Source organism: Thermobia domestica, chromosome 2 (assembly GCF_964235325.1).
Source record: "Thermobia domestica chromosome 2, izTheDome1.hap1.1, whole genome shotgun sequence".
Lineage (NCBI taxonomy): Eukaryota > Metazoa > Arthropoda > Insecta > Zygentoma > Lepismatidae > Thermobia > Thermobia domestica.
Genome location: NC_137455.1, coordinates 361281160 through 361302722, shown reverse-complemented (window position 1 = coordinate 361302722; position 21563 = coordinate 361281160). Strand labels below are relative to the sequence as shown.

Below are 21563 nucleotides of genomic sequence, written 5' to 3'. Positions count from 1 at the left end.
GGAGCAAGTATTGTGTATACTATTAAACACACGGAACAATTTTGTTTACGCATCGTCAAGCGGAGTTACTTGAAACACTTTTCAACTTCAGAAATGAATAGCACAAAATGTAAAAGATGTAAAAGCAAAAATGTTGTGAATGCAATTTAATAGCGGAATGAAGAATAAATTTAATTATTAATTAAAATTATAGCTTCCAACAATTCTTCTAATGGAGCAAAAACTGAGGTGTTGCTAGTGATTCTGGATTGTCAGTAAATGGTGTTACTTGAGACACTATTAAGGGGCCGCGGTGGCTTAGTGGTAGAGCGTTCCCCTCTGGTGCATGGTGTCCTTGATTCGATCCCAACTCGCGCCAAGTGATCTTTGTGGTGGGCAAACACTGTGTGCGTGGGTTTTCTCGGATTTTTTCCGTTTCCTCCAAATTTCTTCATTACACCATTTAATTCATTTCTCATCACCACTATCTCCTTTAGCCTAACCGGCATTACCGAGGGACTTAAAACTTAAAAATTTCATTTACTTTTACTATTAATTATACGAATATTTTTCAAATTAGAGATAGTCTGTTTGTAGTTATGATATTTCCCCAACTTCAATCCATCATTTAATCGTTCTAGATTAAATATATAAATAATGTATCAAATTTGTGACTCAAAATTACTGTAATAGTTTTTATTGTATATATATATATGTGTGTGTGTGTGTGTGTGTGTACAACGAAATTATCAAATGTATACTGTAATATTATCGTTTAATTTCCAACCCTCACTGTGGCAAGTATACAGGGAAAAACAGTTAGATCTAAAGGAAATTCGTGAGAATCTAGAAATAAAAATAAATAGCCATAACTCATTTTTTCAGATTTAGTCTCTGGAAGGCAGTCTAAGTTTTTTGACCAGACGTGTATATTTTCTCTATTTGGAAGCTAATCGGTACATAATTCAACAAAAACTAAAATAAAGAAATAAATAAACTTGTTTTATGATCAAAATAAAAAAAAATTGAATTCCCAAATATTTTGACAAAAATGTTCTATAATATTGGTTTCCATACTATCACGTGTTTATTAATGAGAATTAATTTCACCCAATGCTTCTATTTTAAGTAACTAATTGTTCCCGTCTTAGTTAAATTATCAATTCACACCAAAGTTCAACAGGAAAGAATCCTTTTTTAACTCACAATTTATTAACAAATAAACGAAGTTCATGTTAGTTTTTATTGTAAAATAAAATAATTCTTTCAACGGTTTCGTTCCCGTTAAATTGACTTGCATGAATAAGCACCAGTGGCGGATGTAGCTCGAGACCGTGGGGCCTTCCCCAGTTTTTGAATGACAAAAATTAATTTAAGCTATTATAATTATACCGGCACATGAGAGGATGATTAAAATTTTTTGTTAGTTTAAGCTACTATTTGTATATTTTTGAAAGTGTATAGTAAACTCTTGTAGTACTTATCATGGTCTAGGGTCTGGCTGCCGCCACCCCAGTTTTTACCTTGTAAATCCGCCTCTGATAAGCACGCTCGAATGTGCAAGCCAATGTAGTAGAAAATATTGTTAAAATATTTGGGAATTAATTATTTAAAATTTTAATAGTAACACTTTTTTTAAAAAGTTTTGTTGAATTGTGTATCATACTAATCTCCGAGTAGAGAGAATGTATTGTTAAAAAAAAAATAGTATTATAAAAGCAATATATGCGGTTAAAAAATAGTGCATTTATTTGGGGGTCAACTGTTTATTTTTACATGTTTCACATTTTTTTTTTCACAAGAGAACAATGTGTTAACTCCTATGTGTATAAGAAGACAGAGTTGTTCATGAAATAAAATCACGGTCTTTCGATCATTAACAATTAAATATGAAACTAAAGTATATGAGAAATAACATTGAATTACTCCAATTGAGTATATTATAGGTTTATGGTTTAAATGTTACTACATAGTAAAGAAACTAAAAACAATGAAATAAACCTCGCTTTAAATGTAATTTTGTTTTAATACGTTCATTACCATAGAGTGTCTCAGATGTTTAATTTATTTTTGTTCTACATACCCTGACTGACATAGTATAATTTACTCTTATCCTACTTACCACTGATGTTCTTACTCGTATACAGGGCCGGATTTCCCAATAGGCCCGGGCCTATGGGCGCAAGCTCCCAGGGGGCGCACGGCCGAGAGAAAAAAAATTAAAAATATCTAGAAATAAAAATAAATAGCCATAATTTAACATATTTTTTGAATTGATTAAAAAAATCAGACTAATAAAGCATTCTGATTTTGAAGTTCATTGGAACAAATAATTGTTGGTAAAGTTAAACTATTTTTCAACATTATGCATCAACTTCGTTACAACATTGATCTCAAACACGGGATATATATTTTTTTTTTTTTACTTATTTAACACTTACTTTGTTACTACAGTTTTTTTTATTTATTTGCTCAAATGGCTAAATTGAACAAAACCATCTTTTGTTAATACATTAACGGTATTTTGTTAAGCCCAGAACCAAGTAAATTCCTCAAAAAACTTGCAATGATAAAATTGCATCGTGGAGTGATGTTTAAGCAATTAACATATAGGCCTGATATAATTAGTTAATAAAGGTTTTTAGGAAAGTAACTTCAACCAGACTAAGGGGCGGAAAAAATTATTGGGCCTAGGGGCGCCAAAATGCTAAATCCGGCCCTGCTCGTACATTTTGTTTTGTATGCTATGAACATCCTTCAGGGACGGCGTCAGAAACGTTTGATGGGGTGGGCGGAAAAAGGCGGACCTAGTTGCTAGGTGGGCGGACAATGAAAATAAGAACTGGGCAATGTAGACATTTTTTGGACAATAATTAAGTTTCAATCTTTAAACTCTTTAGTTAGCCAAGGCTCAGACCGAAATAGGGGAAGGACAAGGATGTGGAAAACAGCTGTCTTGGCCTTATAGAAGGTACAATTCTGGCATTCGCCTGGTGAGACTGAGGAAATGCAGAACTTAGGATGGGCTGCGGGAGTTCGTGGCTATATGCTCGACCTACCGAATTCCGCGTAGCAGACACACCACCTCAACTTCCAGTTTTTTAAAACAATAATAACAGTGTGTACTGTGTAGTCGATGAAGTTCAAGACAGCTTTACCTTCTCTCCCTCCAAGAATGCACATGAATGCATATAAATAAAAGAAGGTTCAAACAACACAGACTAACAGATAATACTCTACCTTTCGTTAATATCATAAAATACACAATAAGTAAGTAAAGTAAAACAAGAATAAAATAGGCTATTGTAAATATTTTTATCTTTGAAGCATTTATTACAAAAAAAGCAAGAGACAAAAAATATAAATCATTTATATTTTCTCTCGTATATCCTTAATTTGTGCACATTAGATTTTTTTGACGTGATCTCTATATGCAACAGCAAATATTTATGTTACTAAAAGAATAGGGGAATTCGACAGCATAATTGTTTGATCATACCTTACACAGAAATCTTTGAAATTGAAACTCAAGTTGAAAAAAAATAAAATAATTATAAATTGGATAAAGATGTAAATAGCAATTAACAAAACTTCATCATGATCCACAGAAACAACAATGTATTTTAAACTATGAAGGGCCAGGCTCGTATCCAGGAGGGTCGAGGGGGACCGCCCCCCTAAATTTTTACTAACCCCCTCTAAAATTTTCACAGGCTTGCAAATGAACTATAATGTGGAGATGAACTATAATATTTTTGGATCGCCCCTTTCCTAACTTTCACCGGGCTGGATACGGGCCTGTGAAGGGCTGATCACATGGTACGGACAAGCTTACAATAAACTTTTATACCTGCACTTTAATGGAGTACATTGCGTTGAGTGTTATGTCCAACATCGAATAATTTTACCACATTCTCTACAGCAATATTCATTACAAGTTTTCTTTCTACTGAAAGGAAACAAAGATCGCTTAGGCGACAGTTTGCCATACGATTTCTTACACTCTGTAAAGACACTTGGTCGGATATGGTTTTCACAAAATACATTAACCAAACTATTTTTTAAATGAATTCCTGATGACATTACAATGCATATTCTCAATGAGCAGTTCATCCTTAATACTTGCGCCAGAGATTTGGGTTATTGAAGGGAGATTTAGATTTCTGGGCTTTCGGATCTAAGGGCATTTAGCCCGTCATGTTTCAGGGATGATGTCCCTCGGGGATCACACTATCCGGGGAGAGGGAAGGAAGAAAGGATTGGGGAAGGAAGGAAGCAGCCTGGGACCTATAAGTTAGGTACCACCCCGGCATTTGCCTGGTGTGAATGAGGAAAACCTCATTCAGGGGTACGTTTTCTTTTTACAATTTTTCGACCGAGTGCCCCCACCGGTTAGCGACTACGCTACGCGGGGCCACTATTTAGGTTATTAAGATTAATATAATTAATTTATATGCATGTGTCAGTAGCTATGTGTGTTTTGAACCAGATCGTTTGTAGAAAGAGTTACACATAAAAATAAGAAAGGTCAACAAGAGCAGACGAAACAAAAAAAAATCATCTTAAGGGTAAGATATATTGTGTACAAACATCAGGAAATACAATACAGCAAACTAGTATTTTGTATGTCCAACAGGGGCTTTCTGCATTGTAGCGAATCATCCAGGCATGTTGGTAACAAGGCTATTGCAAAATCCAGCGTCGATTTCGTGGAATCACCCCCGGAATACCTGTTTCATGATTTCCATTCTACTCGTGATAATTGTATATTCAATCTTCTGCTCATATTGACTCACACATTTTCGATTGGATTCATGTCAAGTGAGTTTGGAGGCCACATGAGTCTCTGAATACTCATATTCTTGAACCACGTATTAACGATTTTCGCTCGGTGACATGAAGCATTATCGTCCTGGAAAACGAAATAGTTCATATTTGCTTCACAAAAGTAATCTTTAACTGTTGTAAAAACTTTACGTATCAGAATTTGAATATATTTTCGTACATCAACTGACCCTTCACATATAACAATCGTTTTCACACCTTTAGCGGTGAAGCAAAGCCACACCATCACTCAGTGAGTGAATATTTGCACCTCTTAAATGCAATCGTTGTCAAGTTCCACGCTCGTGCGTATCCACAACTTCACACTATAATCGCTTGCCACTATTCTAAACTTCTTTTTGGCGGAGAAATTGACATGTTTCCAGTTGCCTTAAGTCCAAGTTGCATATCGGCTCCCACACCTACGTGTTGATGCCCTCTGTGATTTTGTCAGTTTCAGGTTCTTACGAAGTTTCTTCTTTGTAATATCGTCTTCATACAGTGAAGACAATACAGCTGTACGAGTAACTGCAGTTCCCAGCTCATCTCGAATTAAAGAAGCGAGTTGCCGGGAACTCATTCCTTCATTCTGCAATGGTATTGATTTTATTTGGCAATCTGCTGTGATTGATGCTTTCTTTTCTGTATCACATTGTTGACGAAGGAACGATTGTTATGCTGCCTTTGCTTGTGAATTATTCTTCCTGCCGTCAAGTGGTGGATTTTGAGTATTAGACCCATCTCCCTTCGAGATTTACCGTAGCTGAGCAAAGTAAGAATTATGCCTTGTTCACATGGCGACAAATCACATTTCTTACCCACCTTATTTGTTTACAGTCCATATATATATATATATATATATCAAACAAAAACAACGCTGCACGACAAGAATACTGCCACTTGACACTCCAAACATTGAGAAGCCAAAGAACAATCACAAAATACTATTTACCTGGACCTACACATCTCAAATTCAAAGCAGAATTCTTCTTACAATATCTTGCGAGGTGTTCTCACTGCCATCTGAAGATAATATTACTGCTATATAAAAAAATTAGCATGCGCCGTTTTACACCACAAGTATCACATATAACGCAAATGAAGTATCCCACTGTTCGTTTCCTTTTATTTCTTTTCTAGCGGATTGCAACTATGGTTTTCTGTATCAGTTACCTTGAGAATCGAGGTTTCGCTATTTTTTCTTTACAGGGTGTAGATATGCTTTAACCCGTCTAAGACACGAGAAAGAACGTTCACATGGTGAACTAGGTACAGGAATGGTGACAGCAATTACGGCTAATTTCTGAATTTCATAAAAAGCAATTTTGAAGTGATTCATCACTTCAGTAAACTGAGAAACGGAGGTAATTTTGCATTGCTTTTCCTCCTCATAATGTTTCAAAACTTTCGCGAGAAGTTTCATTTTCACCTCTACACTATCGACATGACATGCATAATGACGCGTGCAAGTGGTTCAATTTTCTCAAATGAGAGGAAAAGTTCCCTTTTAGGGTGAAGACTGCTTATTCCAGTGTAAATTGGCGTTCAACTGTATCTGGAATTATGTTTGTAAATAAAATCGTTGTTCCTTGCAGAGTTAAACAGGGTCCTAGAACCCATTACATTACAATCAATAGTAATACCTATTGCTTTTGAAGTACAGGATGTTACCTTCATCATTTTACTTCTGTTGGGGTGGGCGGATGGGTGGGCAAGGCCATTCATAGGGTGGGCGGTCGCCCACCCCCGCCCATCCTTAGTGCCGTCCCTGACATCCTTATTCGTTTCATTTATTTTGTCGTGCATCTTATGAACAATTTTATTCGTTTTATTTATTTTGTCCTGCAACCTTGTTCATTTCATTTCTTTTGTCCTGCATGCTACGACATACTCTTTTTTTTATTTTATTCTACATACCATGGAACGGTGGCTCAGTGGTAGAGCGCATACCTTTGGTACGTGGGGTTCCTGATTCGATCCCCGGCCAAGTAAGTTTATGGTGGACAACACCATGTCAGTGGGTTTTCACGGGTACTCCTGTTTTCTCTCACTTTCTCATTCCACCAATTTTTTTCAATATTAATTTGGCTTATCATCTCCCTTATCCTAAAGGACATTAAACTGAAATATTTCTTTTAATGTACTGTATACCTTAACCATTCCATTTATTTTATCTTGTACACCATAGACCACCTTTGGCAATGCACTTAGTTTGCCAAATAAGTAATGTCATAAAACATTTTAAAAAAAGGCTATGTGAAGAAGAGAATTTGTTGTAGACTGAATCACTAAAAATAGTGTTGTAATTGCGGACAGAACAAACGATTAAATGATGCAGCGGGTTTAATGACGTTAAAATATGTGTGTATGTAAATTCTCCGTGTAAGAAATTGTGACGGAAGAAAAAAGTGTCGTAACATTTTACTGCAAATTAAGCAGAAGTGCATGTTCATGGCAATGATTGTCTGAGTTGTTCGTAAATACGTCAAATTCTTTTCAGGAACAACTTCATCCACGCAATGAAGTTACAAAATCACATATGAAGACTGAGGTTGCTGTTTTCAAAAGACGGCTTCACACATCTCAAATCTGTTTCGAAGAACATCAACTGGATGTCCAGCATTATTTGAGGATCTACATTTCTTAACATGGCTATGCAAGAATGAACTGGCCAAGAACAAGGGCTTCTTTTGAATGATAATGTATCCTCACACGATGCATTGCCTGGAAAATATTTTTTCGCTTCAAAGTCCATCCGGATGGAACATCTTCCGTGTTCTCTACATTTAACCCTTGAAAACATTTTCCTTTCTCAAAATTGAAATGTCATAAGAGAGGAGCATTTCAGTGACATTACTGACATCCAAGGCACTATGACACACGCTTAAGTATATTCCAATCCAAGGCTTTCAGCATGTCTCTGTTCAGTCGTACAACACAAATAAGCGTTGTAGAATCATCAGGAGACTTTTCTGAATAAAAGTAAATCGTATTCCCACACACTATTCTTTTTCGTTAACAAAGTTGCATTACTTACCTGGCACACTGAGTACTTTTGCTCTAGATACCGCGGCAAGGTTTCTATCGACCTGGGAAAGCTTGAAAAGTCCAGAAATTCAGCTTACTCATAAAAATTCCTCTGGAAAATCATAGAATTTCAAGAAAAGCTAAATAAAACTTGAAAAGAAAATACAAATCATGAAAATCTTAAAAACTTGGATAAGTCAGGGAATTTTAAATACGAATTTTTCCTTGGTGGGAGATATTTTTTAAAATAAATCTCTTTTGACAAACTTATCTACCTACACACATAAAACATTCATATATATCCATAGTAAATGAGGGATCCTCCGGAAAAAATATAATTGCTTTTTTACGTTATATATAGACCTGCAATTTGTAGACCATGACCTGTGAAACCTGTATAAATCAAGGAATTCGTGCTTTGTCAATAAGTGTAAACCCTACACGGGTTGGATTCCCTGTTGGAGCTCACGTAGTTCGGATCCCATGTTAAGCTGTAGGTCCACGTTTCGCATAGCCTCGCTGCTGAAAGGAACGCTAAACTCAAAGGCCAATCCAATCCAATATATATATACCAGGAAATTTTAGTTGTTTAGTCTAATCTTACGTACTAGCGACAACCTTAGTAATTTATTTTTATTCAATGTACCATCGACAACCTTAATCACTTATTCTTATTAAATGTACTATCGACAGCCTTAGTTATTTTTCTTATTCAACCTACTATCAACTACTTCAGTCATTTATTCTTAATCAATGACAATGTATCATCGACATCTTATTCAATGTACCATCGATAACCTTAGTCACTTACTGATATTCAACGTACCGTTGAAAACCTTAGTCACTTACTGTTATTCAGCGTAATATCAATAACCTTAGACACTTACTCTTATTTAACACACCATTGACAACCTTAGTCCCTTATTCTTATTCAACGTAGCATCGTGAACCTTAGTCACTTACTGTTATTCAACGTACCATCGATAACTTTAATCACTTACTCTTATTCAACGTACCATTGACAACCTTAGTCCCTTAGTCTTATTCTACGTACCATCGGAAACGTTAGTCATTTACTGATATTCAACGTACCATTGAAAATCTTAGTCATTTACTGTTATTCAGCATAATATCAATAACATTAGACACTTACTCTTATTCAACATACCATTGACAACCTTAATCCCTTATTCTTATTCAACGTACCATCGTGAACCTTAGTCACTCACTGTTATTTAACGTACTATCGATAACCTTGGTCGCTTACTGTTATTCGACGTACCATCGACAACTTTAGTAATTTATTCTTATTCAACGTATCATCGATAACCTTACTCACTTATTATTATTCAACATATCATCGAAAATCTTAGTAATTTATTGCTATTCAATTTACCATCCACAACCTTAGTCATTTGTTCTTATTCAACGAACCATCAACAACCTTAGTCATTTATTTTTGTCCTGTGTTCTATGGATGTCTTTAACTGGGTACCGTTTCTTTCATATGCACCATGAATTGCTTCTTTATACGATGAAGTATCTTAATCATTTAGGAACTTTGTTACTACTTTCTGGATAAAGTGTTCTCTTATTTAGTTACAATATATTTTCAAAAACATAACTATCAAAGCAAAATAAAATAAAAATTGTTAGTAATATCCCAAACTAATTAAGGTTAAATATTCAAAATTCTGAAATATTTGACGCCCTTAAATAGGTGGCATAAAAAGTGTCTATCAATGGGTTTTACCTTACAAAGGAGGTATTAGAAACAAGTTCCATTCAATTGCTATAATATTTAGGTAATTTGTAAGAAAATAGTAGTTTTATATCGTTTATAAAAATGTCTTACTTTATGAGAAGACACTAGTGTTTAATTCCAATTTTGTTGGTAAGAAATGTGTTATAGCACTATGATGTTTTACTATCATAGAGTAAAATCAGTGATATTTCTAAATATACATGTTTCGTGTACATAAAATAACTCTTGCTGATCTAGAGTCCAAAACTGAAACGGTAGGCTGAAATTTCAGCAACTTTATCCTGTATTTTCGTCAGACCATGATCGTAATACGGGAAGGAATAAGGAGAACTTTAAGTAAAATTAGATTCTATTGAAAGCGACAGAATCAATAGTCTAATGAAACTATTTCGTAGGTTGTCTGGGGTAAAATAGGCGACCACAATCCCAAGTGTCACGAGCCCCAGATTTCTGTTGAAACGTCAAATCGGAAATGTTTTAAAGAAAATAAATTTGCCACAGTCTTTAAGGTTTAGAGAAAACAGAACCTAACAGAACAAATGCAGATTAATACTAATAATTATTTATTATAATAAAATAAAAGTAAGCGAAATATTTAAAAAAAAAAAAACGAACAACAATATGTGATAGTAAACAAAAAAAACTTTAAATAAACAAAACAACATACTGAAATAGATATAACTCATCTTTTGTATTATGAAAGCGTCTTTAGCAATAAATGTGTATGCCAAGTGGCACCTGTTCTAGTCTTTGTATCTAGAATTTTGTAAATCATGGCTCCGAGAAAATTTAAAACATAAGCTTGAGCCACGACAAGATTAATGTTGTCTAGGGGAATAGAAATTACGATTATAGCAACTTAGTTAATAACAAAATCAAAGATTTATTTACCTCATATAAGGTGACACCTCACGAAGATTGAACCTCGGTTGGTGCTAGTCGGAGAGTGCAGAGAAAATATTTGTTTATTTTTGCTTATATATTCTACGGAGGATGTTGGCCAGATAACACCTAAAACCGGAAAAGGACGAAGTGAACTACATAGAACAGACTTTCTATATAATATGATTGGCTAGTGGATAATGGATTTTTATATGATAGGTCCGATGTGCTTTATGATGGCTTAAACAATGTTCTTTTCGTTTCTTCTTTCTTAGTAATTCATTCTTAGTAATGACATGAAGTGCGAACGTGAAATAAAAGCAAGGATAGGAATGTCGAAAGAAGCCTTTAGGAGGAAGAAAAGTCTGTTCTGTGGGACCTTGAATAAAGAGTTGAGAAAAAGACTCATAAAATGCTTCGTGTGGAGTGTTGTACTGTATGGGGCAGAAACATGGACATTACGCAAAGGTGATGAAAATCGACTGGAAGCCTTCGAAATGTGGGTGTGGAGAAGAATGGAAAGAATTAGTTGGGTCGAGCGGAAAACGAATGAGAGAGTGTGAAATGGTGGGTGAGAAAAGAACACTTTTAGATATTATTAGGAAGAGGAAGATAAACTGGTTGGGACATTGCCTAAAAAGAGATTGTATCATGAGGGACGTCCTAGAAGGTATGGTGGCGGGAAAGAGAGGGAGGGGGCGAAGGAGACTACAATTAATGGATGATATTAAAACAGAAAGATCATACGCGAAGACGAAGAGGTTAGCGGAGGACCGTGGAGCATGGAAGCTTCTCAGCTGCGACAAGTGACCTGCCAATAAAGGCAGAATACCTATGATGATGATGAAACAATGTTCTATTTTGCGTGAATCCTCATGCAATATAGATATGCAATTTCCTTTTTGTTGATAATATTTTCCTTTTTCCTGTGTATGGGTGTGAACCCAAGTACAGTTCAAATCGTTTGTAAAAAAGTAATGTACTTTCTACAAAGGAAGAAATTCCAGTCTATTCCATTTAATAAACATTCCATACGAATTGTAGTCTTCATTGTGTCAAGTAACTGCATAAATGCAATTATATTTCTATGCCCATAAACCAACCAAGGAGGAAGCAAATCTCTGTTTAAGAAAAATAATGATTCAGTCAATTTAAAAATATCTATAAATTATCGCAATCAAAAATATCTTGCACTGAATATCAGCCTTCATTTCAGTTTTGGATAAAAATGTACTTTACGAATTACCTAACATGCTTCTTTTATAAATATAATGTAGAACAGTTCGATATTTTATGTTTTCTTTTTTCTTTTACATTTTAAGGGTTAGCATGGCTAATTATACCACAACCATGGGGTTTTGAAAATGAATATATAAAGTACAATTCTTGGAGAATATTCGTCGCTGTTTGTTCCATACCTAGTTTAATAACGGCCATATTACTAACATGTTTTCCCGAGAGTCCAAAATTCCTTATGTCAACTGGAAAATCCGAGGAAGCATTGGACGTCTTTCGCAAAATGTATAAAATAAATACAGGAAAAGATCCAGACGATTATCCAGTAAGTAATGCTTAGTTTTTAGTTCATTTGTGGCCAAGAGTATCATTAACAATTGAACCATTGAAATGTCGAAATGTACACTCTATATATATATATATATATATATATATATATATACGAGGGTGATTCAGAAAGTAATGAGTCCGAGGTGATACCTTTATTTGTGTTTGACACATAGTACCGATGCAAATATCAGTAGAAAGCTTGCAACGTCAGCCTGCAACGTCAAATGGTGGCATCATTTTTCAACATAGTCCCCATTACGGGCAACACACTTGAGCCTTGGGCCAATGCGAAACAAGGTTTCTTATGTCGTCGGCGAAGAATTATGGTAGCTGCTGGCAGGCACGTAGCCAGGGGGGCTCCAGGGGTGCTGACCCCTCCCCCCTTCGAAACCAGAAATGAAAAAATTAAGGAAGGATGAAACAAAAAAAAAACGATTTAAAGAAGATTCAGCGTTAAAAATAAAAGCTACAGCAAGCTTTTGGTTACTCTTTCTTATGAGGAGATTTGTATCACTTGCAATACATGGTAGCGATTAAGTGGGATATCCTGGAAACATCAGGGAACTTGAAATTTATAGGAAAGTTACGGAATTCTCAGAATTCTGCTACTAGTCAGGGAAATTTTAAGCTTCCGAAATTATAGTGCTATTCTGTAACAGTCTGGACACTTTTTTTTTATCAATTTTTCGTTATCGCTTCTATGCAGTATCAAACATGTTATTTCAGAAACAGCTTTTTACTGTTCCTTTAACCTGTCATATGTATGGTGGCGGGAAAAAGAGGTAGGGGGCGAAGGAGACTACAATTAATGGATGATATCAAAACAGAAAGATCATACGCGAAGACGAAGAAGTTAGCGGAGGACTCTGGAGCATGGAAGCTTCTCAGCTGCGGCAAGTGACCTGCCAATAAAGGCAAAATAGCTATGATGATGATGATGATAACCTGTCATTTGGAATAATCAGTAGTGACGAAATAATAAAAACAAAAGGTTCACGAAATAATAAAAACAAAAAGGAAGTTCTGTTTACATTTGATTCAGCAGAGAAAGGAACACATATATGATATTTTACAAGACATTATTGAATATGTCTTTTTATAATAGTGGATATGTACTTTTTATAATAGTTGAGGACATAATGAAAGGAAAATTGTTATATTTGAATGAACAAAGGAAGGAACGTAAATATTGTAAAATCTTTTTCAACACTTTTTTTTATTCTTTTTCTCGAAATTTCTTCATAGTTTCCAACTAAAGTACTTACTAATATACTGTATCTTCATTTTATTGTCCTAACAAACCAATATATGTTGCCATTAAAATAGTTTAGATTGATCGAGCTCCTGGTGTGATAACCACAGTGTTTCGTATCACGCCCCCTTCCCCTTCGATTACGAAATCCTGGCTAAACGAACCAATAAGTGTTGCCAGTAAAATAGTTTAGATTGATCGAGTTCCTAGTATGACGACTACAGTTTCATGTCACGGATTCCCCCCCCCCCTTTACGTAATCCTGGCTACGTACCTGCTGCTGGTGACACCATTGCTGAATTGCTGCTTCCGCCTCTGCGTCACTACTGTAGCGTTAGTCCTGAAGGTGATTCTTAAGTTTGGGGAACAGCCAAAAGTCGCAGGGCGCATGATCGGGACTATAGGCAGGATAAGGCAGAATGTCAACAAACACTTTGCCAGCAGGTGGAACAACTTTGAACTTTTGGGCGGAGGAGAGGACATGTAGCTTTACTCCATGGACTGTCTCTTCGTTTCCAGGTAGTAATGGTGTATCCATGATTTGTTGCCGGAGGTGAATGTTCCTGAGCACACTACCTTCCGCAGTTAGAAATTCAATGACTGTCTGGTGTTTCAACCAGATGTCACCACTGGATGCCATGTATTGCTCCATTACTCTAGAACGAACGGAAAGTGAAACAATTGACATTCTATAGCGCAAGCATCAGTGCAATAATGATAAACAGTTCAGAATGTTTTCAGTATTATTGGCCAAGTAGTGGGCTTGGATGTATTACTTTCAAATCAACCTCGTATATATTTTAGATTTGTCTCAAACTTCTAAACTGCTTTTGATTAATTGTATCTAGCAATACTAACCGGAGGGAAAAATCATTTTCATGTTTACAGTTTTGTTCATTGCATTAGTATTACATTATGCCTCCACAGTATATAACATTTTTCATTAGAATACTCCATTTCTGATATTCTCTTTACTAGCTGAACCTGCGCTCTCTATACAGCGCATCATTCATATATGAGCATGAATCTTCTTGTCAATCCTCACAACATCTGTACATGTCCCTTTAGAGACACAAGTGAAGAAATGTACAAGGAGTATCGTAAAGGGGAGATTTTTCCGATTATTTTTTCAATATCTCGCTCTGTTTGCAAGATTTGAGATTACTTCCGGTTGGAGTTTCTAATTCATGTATGATCAATGTTTTCTTTCTTCTTGCATATAATATATAATAAGCAAATGCATTACACACACAATTAATTATAATGTCAGTGATATATGGTGTTCATTGAGCAAAACACTCCAAACAATATTCATCTTAGACTGGAGAAATGGTTATCCTTCGTTTTTCATGATCACTTTTCCATGAAACAAATACCTGAGAGATATACTAACTCCGTATAAAAATGTGTGGTGTAGGAATGTATAGCTTGTAGGATATAATTCTTTACTTTTTAAAATTTCAGTACTTTCAGTGCACCGTTAAAAATGCAATAAAGAAATAATGGTCTTTTTCTTAAATATTCAATTAAAACTGAACAATCTACACAAAATTTGCAATCGATCAGTGAACTCACTGCCGAAAGGATTGGCCACAAACATATAAACTTTTCTTGAGAATAAACATATAAACCTACATTTTAATATATTTATTTTCATGTTTTATTTCTTTTTTTAATTTTTCATGTTTTATTTGTACTTTAGTAACTACTAGCATGAATTACCCGCTTCGCTGGGTTAAATTAAGAAAAAGATAGTAATATGTTTCATTAGTCAGTCACTTTTCACTATTACTAAAGCGCTCCTTGATATTGGTCATTCTCGAAGATTTTTATATATCTCCTCTTCTCCCCATGTTGCGGGCCACGCCATCGGAAGTGTCATTGTTCATCACAGTGACCCCGAAAATTATGAATTCCACATTGATATTAGTCATTTTGATTATATATATATATATATATATATATATATATATATATATATATATATATATATATATATATATATACCCCTCCTCTCCCAAATTTTTGCGGGGCTCAATTTGGATATAAGTGGCATCAGAAGTGTCACTGTTCATCTCAGCGACCTCAAAAACTATAGATTCTACACTAATATAGGTCATTTTCGATCATTTGTAAATGTCTTTCCCCTCCTTTAAGATACATCGTCAAAGTGATATGACAAAAATCATCTCATGTTTGAACTTAACCTAGGTTAGAAATTTGATCGAGATCGGTCCGGTTGTTCAAGAGTTATTAAGTTGTATTTATTTTTATATATCTTCCCCTCCTACCTCCTCCCCTAAGTTATATAGTCAAAGTGAATAGATAGATATCATCCCAGGTCCGAACCTCATCTATGTTGAAAATTTGATCGAGATCGGTCACGTGGTTCAAGAGCGAAGTCACATAGACAGTCACGTTCATTTTTATTTCTTTTTTTACATATATCTTCGCCTCCCCTTCCTTCTCCCCTACGTTGCACCGTCAAATTATCCCAATTATCCCAAGCCCGAACGTCATCTATGTTGAAAATTTGATCGAGATCGGTTGGGTGGTTCAAGAGTTATTAAGTTTTATTTATTTTTATATATCTGTATCTATATATTGGCATCTATGGCCATGTTAGCTCGTCACGTATGAGGGATGACGTCTCTCGGTGATCACACTATCCGAGGAAAGGGGGAGGGGAGAGAAAGGATTCGGGAAGGAAGGAAGAGACCTGAGATCTGTATGGTAGGCACCATCCCGGCACTTGCCTGGTGCGAATGAAGTAAACCCAGGAAAATCTCACTCAGGATGACTGGCCTGAAAAACCTTTTAGACCTTTTCGACCGAGCGTCCTCACCGGTAATCGAACCCAGGACTACTGCACCAAACATGAGAGCGTTAGCGACTACATTACGCGGGAACATTGACGAAATACACAAAGGAGAAACGAAACAGTTGTTATTTTCCACTCCATAATGTGGAACCAGTCTTAGAATTACAATGATAAATTATTCATCAACTATAATCCCCAAGACATGAATCCACGTAATGGAGTGAAAAATGACCAATATTAACTTCTTATTTAATTCATTTTTGGAAGATTTTATCTATTTTTATTATTTCTTATCTTAATCATGTTGAATACGAAAAATAATGTCAGTCACTTGAATGAAAAAGGGTAATTTCTTCAAACTTGTACTAGTCTTGGTACTACCTAAAATGTTCTAAATTTTAGTGAAAGAGAATTGTTTAATATAACTAAACTTTTCTCAACTGGGAACCACTTTTATTAATCTGCATATTCTACAGATTCCCCTGCTCCTATCCCCTTTGAAAGAAAATTTATAATTATTTTATTATTTTGAGTAGAAATACGCACAAGACAAGACTTGAGGCTGTCTTATCTCGAAAAAGTGTCGTGTAAAAGTGGTGTTTCGTCTCGAAAACGTATCTCTGCTCTGCGTATTGTATTGGATGATTCTTCCCTCGTCTCGAGAAGATGTCCTAAAAATAATATCTCGCTTAGAAAATGTATTTGTTTCTATTGTAAGACCACTGGCTTGTCTCGGAAAGGTAAAAGTGAAGTCTCGTCTCGGAAAGTGTATATGTTTCTCTAGGAAGAGCTCTGTCTCTGTATATGAGACAAAATGTCGTCATGAAAATTCTGTCTCATATACGAAGAACTCTGTCTTTCTTGAATCTCGTCACGGAAATTCTGTCTCATATACGAAGGGCCCTGTCATGTCTTGAACCTCGTGACGAAAATTCTGTCCCATCTCGTCCCGTGCGCATCCTTAGTTTTAAGGATTTACTATTATAACAGTATATTTATATTCCTAAATTAGTATTAAATAATATTACCTTTTTTCCTATTAGTATTAAGAAGAAAATAATGTTAGTTTCATTTTAATAATTGAGGTCTATTAAGAATATTACAACTGTATAATCTAACATAATTTTTATATTTTTTTACCTTATTAAATTGTTTTTTATTATAGTGTGTTGTGTGCAATTCATTTGAATTTTATTTTAATTAATTTATTTATTTATTTTTTACTTTTTTGAACCGACGTTCAATCTAAGAGAACCCCAAGCATGGGCACCTAAAAGGGGCGGTAGCTTCCCTGGCTCACGAAAATATGGCTGCACGATTATAATAACAACTTAAATTTCTTAAGATTTTCTTAATACAAATAAAAAAATACCAAGAGTAATATAGCAACCAGGGAGATGCCCCTAGAAAATTTTCTTTGGGCGCCCATGACCACAAGGGTAGATCTCCATCACTTGTCGTTCATAGACCACAGACTGAGAAACGGTGATCTAAGATGAGGAGTTAACTTTCAGAGACTCAAGGAGAATTAAAAATTTTTCGTGATCTTTGGAAAACTAAAAAAAGAAACGAAACAAAAAGAAAGAAAAAATGACAGAGGAAAAAGAAAAAAAATGTCCATAACTTATGCAAACTTTATCAGCACCTCTATCATATACTCAGAGGACCAAGAAGAGTTTTAGAACGAAATATTAACTTTGCTATCTTTATTTTCAACGACAGCTATCTATTTTTATTTATCCATTTTTGAGGTTTACGTATCCAGAATGCTATCTTTATTTTCAAAGACAGCATTCTGGATACGTTAACCTCAAAAATGGATAAATACAAAACTGCAAGTAAAATTTAATTCTTATCATAATGAAACCAAACTTTCGGGTGTGACGTGTAGTCACATATAAAAAAAAGAGTTTATTATGAATCTTATTGCAAGTGGTAATGTTTTGCTTATTCAATAAGAGATGGCAGCAGTAGTAGTCTTACTGCCTTGTGTGCTTGACCACGCCTTCTCTTCCCCGCGGCTTTCGAGCGCCGTACCTCTTGTCTGTTCATAAGGGAAAGTAACATCGGATTCACCGATTCATAAGATGGAAAAATAAGTTCAGTCATTTTATGAAACGCGTTTGCGCATTACATTTCACAGAACCGGTGAATTCCTCATGTATGCAACACAGGCTACAGCTATTTTATGATTTTAAGAAAAATCTGGTCTCGAGAAGTGCTCACTAACTTATGAAAAACCATAAACGTCATCTGTCATACATGTTTTGATTCACGAATTCAAGAGAGCTTTACACTGCGAGATTGATTGAATTGTCAGTGTACTGAGAGCGAGTTTTCATACAATGTTCATGATTTTTTCACGATTATTAGTAGAAATATAGCTTGGATCATATATGTACTGTACTAGTCCATTAGTGCCACCTACTGTATATGTTTTAGATTCATTGAATTATTCTAACCATATAAACAACAAAATGTAGTACTTTCATTTACTTTATTTTTATTTTTTTTTTATTTTTTTTCTGGAAAAAAAAGAAAGGATAATGATAAAACAAACAAAAAAATATGAAGAATAAGACCTATATGAACTTATGTAATAACAGGGATATTCTATTGAATACTTTGTAAATATGTAATTTTAAATTTGTCTTCGTTTTAAATATGGTTACAGACTTCTTGTAAAACAACCTCATCTCACACTCAATGAGCTGAAAAAGTTCGTTACTGAATTCTCTATTTATGTGTGTGTCTGTTATTTGTGAACTTTTCAATTTTGAGCCCTCCGTTCGATAGAGTATCAAAAACTATCTAATAAAAGTAACTGAATTTTTCGCGTCACTCTAACCGTTCCCTAGATATTGGCCAAAACAAGTTCCAATGTCGGGAGATTTAAGGACCCATATCTCAGGAACGGTAAGTAATACAGAGATGATATTGGTGGTGATCAATAGCTAAGAGGATGGTGAACATTTTAGTTTCAAATAATAACCAGTGGCCTCTGGCCAACTGGCCACCGTTCCCTAGATATTGCCCCAAAAAGTTCCGATTTCGAGAGATTTAAGCAACCATATCTCGGGAACCGTAAGTCATAGAGAGGTGATATTTCGCGAATTTTTCAATTTTAGGCCCTCCATTTTGAGCACGGGTCTTTGTAAAACAACATACCGTAGAACATTTTAACAGAACTCTTAAACAAGACATGTGGAAAAAATTTAATACTCAAGGAAATTATAAATGTAAATGAGTATAATAATAAAGTACATAGAACAATTGGTAGACCTGTAGAAGTTAATAAGAAAAAATAATTCTTTTTAAATTCGTTCTGGCAATGCTTTTGGAACTTTCTCAACTGGTTTTCTTTGAAAATTAAAATTTTTAAAATTATTTTTTAAAATTTAATTTTAAGATGAGAAGGAGAAGCAAAATTGAATTGAAAGGAAGAAAAATCATTCACTTAAACTTATTAATCTGTCTTCATTTTTACTTTGAAGCTTCTTAATGATTATATGTTATCATATGCGTCTCCTGTGCACAGACCCAAGTTTTACTCCTGGTGTGGCTCTGATTACACGTTAGCTCTAGCTACATATATCTTACAGCATTGGTACTGAATGGAAAATTAAACTCCAGACCAATCAGCACACTTTCACTTTCTGGTATGTGAGGCTATATAAGACGTGGACCTACAGCTTAACGTGGGATCCGGAACCACATGCGTTCCCACCGGCACCCGAACCCCTACACTAACCATATAGCAACAGGGGAGCTCACTTTCTAGTGAAACTTTTAAGAGGGAAGAAATTATTCTCATAGTTTTACATAATACTTTATATGGGTACCATGCATTTCTATTTTGAAATAGTATAGTCTGAAGATATGATCCGTGCTTAAAGTTGTGAGCTGTATATATTACCTCTATAAATACGTCACATAAATAAGTTCTTTCCAGTTTAAAACGCTCTATCCATCCGTAGATCTTGCTTCGCGATAAACAGCTGTCACCATACTGTCCTTGCATTCGACGAATAATTTTCGTAGGTTTAACACCTTCCGCAAACAAAATGCGAATTACTGCCCTCATTTCCTCCTTGGTGCAGATCGTCAATGGAGCTGCCATGTTTAACGGTCTGCTACTCTTCAACGACCAACACGGGAATAAGAGTGACACGTTGCATAGAGCTGTTGCAGACGACACTAATATAGCTGGATTCTAGTAGTGTTACCAAATCATAGTGCGAGAAATTGCAAGTCCATTTACTTTTTGACTTGTCCTCGTATATGTATCTTTGATTCTTAAAGATACATAGTCCTTTATGTACTTGTGTGCACCTGAGACTTTTGCTGTGGGTTGTCCTAAAGTTGTATATATGTCACCGTACTAAAATCGGAAAAGAAAATGAACTACTTAGCTAAAAACACCAAAATTATTAGAAAATAACACTTAAAGAAGAATACCTTCGCTGAATGCTTTATTAGATAAGATCTAAAAGAGAAGTCAATAGAAAAGGACACAAGTAGCTGTATACTTCAGAATTATATGTATTTTCTTTAATATTTCTTTTCTGCCTACCTCGTCCTTTCCATATCTGATGAAGAGTTTAGCGAAAGTACTTATAGCATGTATTGTTTTATATATATGTATATATATATAATTACTTTTGTTTCTCCATTATCTTCTCTTTCTACTACAGGGTGTCGCGGAGCCGACTGATACATTTCTAAGTTGAATATTGCGCAGGCGCGATAGCTTGGAGTGGGTTGTGGCCCGGGAATGGAAAATGGATAGGATACCATTTCATAAGGATACTGCAACAGTTACAATGGACCTTTAGCGTAATGTCAGGTAACAATGAAATGTCTGAGCAATCGGTGCACTGACTGACTTTGTTTCGTAATAAGTACCAACACAGAAAACACGTTGTTCAACGTTCCAATCATGTTCATGGTAACAGTTATGGTATTCCTATAAAATGGCGTCCTATTCTCTTCCAATCTCCCACCCGTAACCCACTCAAAGCTATTGCACCTGAGCCATATTCAATATTGAAATGCGTCAGTCGGCTTCAAGCAAACCCTGTATTTTCACATCTATCAAATAAAGTAGTTAGTGAAAGTATACTTCTTTTACGCATTGCTTCCCAAAGAATGAATTTATGAAGAGAAAGGAAATCTTTTATGAAACGTATGTTTATTATGTTACTAAAACAAAGGATATTACAATAACATTTTGTAGCAATAATTACAGTGTTACCAAATGTCATGGTTTCACTCTGAAACCACTGGGCAATAACTGCTGATACATTTTTACTATACTAAAGTAAACACATTACTAAATATTTGATCATACTAATAGAAATGCAGTAATATCACAATAATGTATATATTGGGACAACATTCACAAGGTTGCCAAAGGTTCTAGTTCATCTTGCAACCACCAGACCATA

General features: G+C 35.1%; 1 protein-coding gene across 1 annotated transcript in view; it reads left to right on the top strand.

The window, feature by feature from the left end:
• LOC145678825 (synaptic vesicle glycoprotein 2B-like) overlaps positions 1-21563 on the top strand; it is an 88539-nt gene that overhangs the window by 30815 nt on the left and 36161 nt on the right. Inside the window, exon 6 of the mRNA XM_081749371.1 lies at positions 11800-12038. Coding sequence (XP_081605497.1) covers positions 11800-12038 — 239 coding nt within the window. The remainder of the gene's footprint in view (positions 1-11799; positions 12039-21563) is intronic.